The sequence below is a fragment of the Phalaenopsis equestris genome, unplaced genomic scaffold, assembly GCF_001263595.1.
Source record: "Phalaenopsis equestris unplaced genomic scaffold, ASM126359v1 Scaffold000036, whole genome shotgun sequence".
In the NCBI taxonomy this organism is placed as follows: domain Eukaryota; kingdom Viridiplantae; phylum Streptophyta; class Magnoliopsida; order Asparagales; family Orchidaceae; genus Phalaenopsis; species Phalaenopsis equestris.
In genome coordinates this window covers 775,001-779,461 of record NW_018164478.1, presented here as the reverse complement: position 1 = coordinate 779,461, position 4,461 = coordinate 775,001, and the positions used below count along the sequence as shown (strand labels likewise).

Here is a 4,461-nt window from a genome sequence, read left to right as displayed (position 1 = left end):
TAATCGGAAGATTCCAATACTTACCTAAACCAAACCCTAGACTATCATTTCGCTCGGTTCCTCGAGTCTTGATCTCTTGCCTCCCTTGATTCCTCTGCTCCTCTTAGGGCAGCTGCACTTGGGACAACCTGTCGGAGAAGAAGGTCGGCGACTCGTCGCTCCTCCCCTCGTTCCTGTTCTCCGTTCGGGAATTGACTCAGGTAACAAGGTCTCCATTTGCATTCTGGTTCCAAAATATGGTGCTTGGTCTCTTAGTTTGCTTTATACGATGTGAAATGCTCTTTAGAGTTGATTTAAAAATTGTATGGACCTTTATGTTTTTTATAGCATTTGCTTTTATATTACTAAGATGTGTGAGATATGTTAGATATTAAGTTTAAGCTTAAACAATGTTGTTGTAGCCAAAGAATCATGGTGTATGGGGAAGAAGAGCTTGTTTGGGATAAATTGTGGAGATGTGTGAGATATGGTCTAAAAGTATAGAAGCGATTTCAATTGATGTTCAGCATCATTGTCTTGATAACGTTAAGAGAGTGGTATTTTTGTGCTAAATTATGTTGTTCTTTTGAGAGCTATAATGGCAAGTGATTTGATGAGTTTTATTATTGATAGTTTAAAAGGTCTGAAATTATGATTGTATAAATTCTAATGCTTTGACAGTATATGCTACATTGATAAAAGGGAAAACAAAATTTATATTTCTTTTTTCTTTTCTTTTGTTTTTTTTTTTGGGAAATTTGAGGGCTAAGCCCAACTTTCATTTATGCAGAAAGAAAAATACAAAACACCTTAAAGAGGCGGGAAAAAAATAAAAAATAAGAGAAAGGCCTATGACAGTAAAGAAGAAGGAAAAAAGAGAAGAGAGAAACAAATAAAAAGAGCTCAGATTACACCCCCTGACATCAAGAAGAGCTCCATCCATAGTTGATAAATGGTTTGTAATACATGAAATACGTTAGAGTGAGATTTCAGCAAACCTATATAACTCAGAAAATTATTTATGAAGGTTACAAAATAGCAGAAGCTCTTTTGAGCGTGGATTGGGTATAAGTCCAAATGTTAAATTAAATTTTAATGATTTGGACAATTATTAGTGGTGGCAGATGGAACAGACACATTGTGGCTTTTATTAAGCTCACATTCATTATAGTAAACTTTGAGGATAAATGAGGAACTTGAGAAAAAATCCTAAAGTTTGTAGGGAGGAGACTAACCAAGTCTACATTGCCAATTAAAAGGAGTATTGAAGGAGGAAGGAGTTGAAGGAACATCAATTGTAAAGTAGTAGATTTCAACAACATAAACTTCACTAACTATCTTTGTAGAGTTGAGATCTTAAAGGACATAATGGGAGTGATAGAAGGTTACAAAATAATTATAATCCTTAATAAAGTAATGTGTAGTAAATTTACATGAAATTACAAGACAAACAAATTGAAGAGGGGGAATGAATTTTCTAAGGAGTTATAATGCTTTTTGAGAGATGTGGGAGGGAACCCATTTACTAAAATTATGAATGAAGGGAGAGGGAGGTCATGGGGAGAGAAGAAATTTTGTGTTTACTTGTCATATATAATGAGTCTATGAATCTAAAATTTAGGACATTGAGCAGTTAGGTGTATTAGGATTAGAAGTCTGTAAGGCATTACTAAATTTAGTCGAACATTACTCCAATAAATGATTGGTATGACCGTAATGAGATTTTGGAGGAATGGACTTCCCCCTAGGACTGCATCTAACAATAGCTCTCCCTCCATGGCTGTGACCACAACCACCAAAGTGCTGAGCAGTGGGCAGTCTTACTAGAAGGTTTTGGAGAATGAGATGATAGGTCAATTGCTCTATGAACTCATAAAAGAGCATTTGCAAGGCCGAAAATTGTGGAATCAACCATCAGGTGATTGTACTTGTTGAAGGGATGGATGAAGACTTAGCAGCCATGAACTCTTCATTTTGCTGTTGTCAGATCTTTGAGCGTCTGTCCGTCTATGGTTAAAGATTTAAATCATCTTACTTGACCTTGTTGGGTTATGGGGTAGTTCTAAATGGGGAGATCCTCCTGGCAGAGAAAATATATTAGAGTACAAAATATAAACCTTGGAGATTTCACTTTCTTAAAAGTAAGCAAAGCGGAGAAAATCTCAAATTGCCTTAATATTTTTATGTAGCATTACTTTGAACATAATAGAAAGCTCAGGCCCTTTTAGTAGTTAAGTGGAATAATTTAGTTCAATGCTTGCCGTTTTGAGAACTGAAAATTTTCAGCATTAGCTGGACGGGACATCCATCAAAATAAGAGTTTGATATGGGAATCAACAATTGAGCCTGAACCACAAGAGACAATTGATACCATCAAAATTTATAGAGGTAATGATGGTGGTGGAGAATTTCACATGTTTTAGAGGAGAGAGGAAAGCCATGAGCTTGTCTGAGATAAAGACTAAGATGAAGAGAAGAGGACAGATCATTATTTATGAAACATTGAAGAGTATGGGAGAAGGCCAAAATTGTAGTGAGCAGCAAACGAAGCTAGCATGCAAGGCAATGCAATGACAGGAGTGAAGGTGAGAATAGTAAGTACAATGATTAAGTGGTTGGTAGCAACAATGACAACTGGTATGAATGCACAGTGGGGATATAAGCAGGACGGCGCTCTTTGAGTGAGTCAAGCGGTAGGAGTAAATGCATCAAGCGAAAAAGGGGTCGGAGGTTTTAAACAAAGCGAGGGGCATGAGCGGTTTATGTGGGATTAGGAGGATTAAGAGAAAACAAAATATTTCATTATTAACCTGATATTTAAAGCTTATAAATAAAAATACATTAGAAAAAAAAAAGCGAGTATACTGAACAAATCACGAATATTTTAAAAACATATAATCACCTTCTAGTGTTTGGAGTACTGCTTTATTTCCATTATGACATAACGGCCTCACTATTCCCTGAAGTAGAAATAAAAAATACCTTTACACTATTATAAAAATGCGTTACTTTCCAAAACAGTGCTCTTATAATATTACTACAACCATTTGTAATATGCTGAGGTACAAGAAAGTTGAGTGAATACACATGCTTGTCTTGCTCAGTAGAAGTAGACCTAAGTATTTATTTTTTGAATTTCTCTTTTCCAATCATAGCATCACATGTGAATGTTATAGAAGAAAACTTTTTTTTTTGTGTATTATATTGGATTTTTTCTTACTCACTGGTGGTAAATGCAATACATTTGCATTAAATGAGGTACAGGCATGGCTATAATGTCTGCCAGAGTGTTTAGACAAATCACTTCTAGTAAAGAGGCAGCTACTACACTGTGGAATAGAGGATTTGCTGCGGGGCCAAGCAAAGCAAAGAAAGGCAAAAAAGGCGGGGCAGGCGCTGATGCTCCAAAAACTTCTACACTGACCAAGGAAATTAAGAGCACCACAGTAGTTGGAGCCAACATCCTCAAGGATGGTTCAGATCCAAAAGTATTGCCTGATTCAGAATATCCTGATTGGCTTTGGCATTTAACCGATAAGCGTCTTCCATTGAGCGAACTCCGGAGAAAGGATATTGAAGCTCTCCCTTATGAACAGCTTAAACGCTTTGTTAAATTAGATAATCGTTCTCGAATAAAAGAAAATAACACACTTAAGGCTAAGAACTGATTTTGAAGCGTGAAGGCACGTTTTATAGTTGTCTTGTTATGATGTTAAACCAGAGTAGAGAATTTATGTGGCAAAACTGCTTCATCCTTTTTCCTATATTGAGAAATAATAGACCCCCATTAAAGTTATATCATTGTAGACTTGAGCCATCAACATGAATCTATCATTGAATTTATATCCTGAGATAGTTGAGCTTATTCATTATTTTCAAACTTGTCTTATTGTAGAAGTTAAATATTTTTGTATACTGATTTTTTTTTACATAAGAATAATTATTGCTGATACATGAGATTATTGATAGGTTAATGTGTGTGTGTGTGTGTTTATATATATATATATATATATATATATATATATAACTTTTAGTTTCCATGTTAAACTGCAGTATTTTATGATATTTATATGACAGGCCAGTAAATTAAATTGTTCGCTTTGTTGTTTTCTCTTATTTTTATGTTAGCTTATCTAGAACATCAGCTTGTGGAATGTCTTCCATTTTTATTATTTAGTTGAAATAAGATTTTTAGGTGTTTTAGACAGCTTCCTGTTTGCTTCCAAAGAATGGCAGAAGTTTTCAGTGCGTGCAGGCAGTTTCTAGACATTTAGTTAAATTAGGAAAATGACTGATATTTGTAAAACATATCTAATCTCTAGATGTAGCAAGGGACTGCTGTTAGGTTCATTACAAAATTATTCAAATATACTGCAAGATTTATTAGTTTTGCAATTGGCCTCTTGAAAGCTACCAAGTCTACTATGTTCCAATGAACTAATGCTACCATCACTAGAGTGGACCTCTAATTATAAATACTAT

At 34.9% G+C, this 4,461-nt stretch overlaps 1 protein-coding gene across 2 annotated transcripts; it reads left to right on the top strand.

Moving 5' to 3' along the window:
• The first annotated feature begins 12 nt into the window (after positions 1–12).
• On the top strand, positions 13–3,731 carry LOC110018732 (54S ribosomal protein L37, mitochondrial). 2 transcript variants are annotated; one of them, XM_020716143.1, is made up of 2 exons: positions 13–200; positions 3,244–3,731. In XM_020716143.1, exon 2 carries the CDS (start codon positions 3,246–3,248, stop codon positions 3,645–3,647), a length of 402 nt encoding a protein of 133 aa, XP_020571802.1. In that variant the 5' UTR covers positions 13–200; positions 3,244–3,245; the 3' UTR covers positions 3,648–3,731. The 2 variants fall into 2 exon arrangements, with proteins under 2 accessions (XP_020571802.1, XP_020571803.1); XM_020716144.1 differs by having other exon boundaries at positions 3,238–3,731.
• Positions 3,732–4,461: the final 730 nt, after the last annotated feature.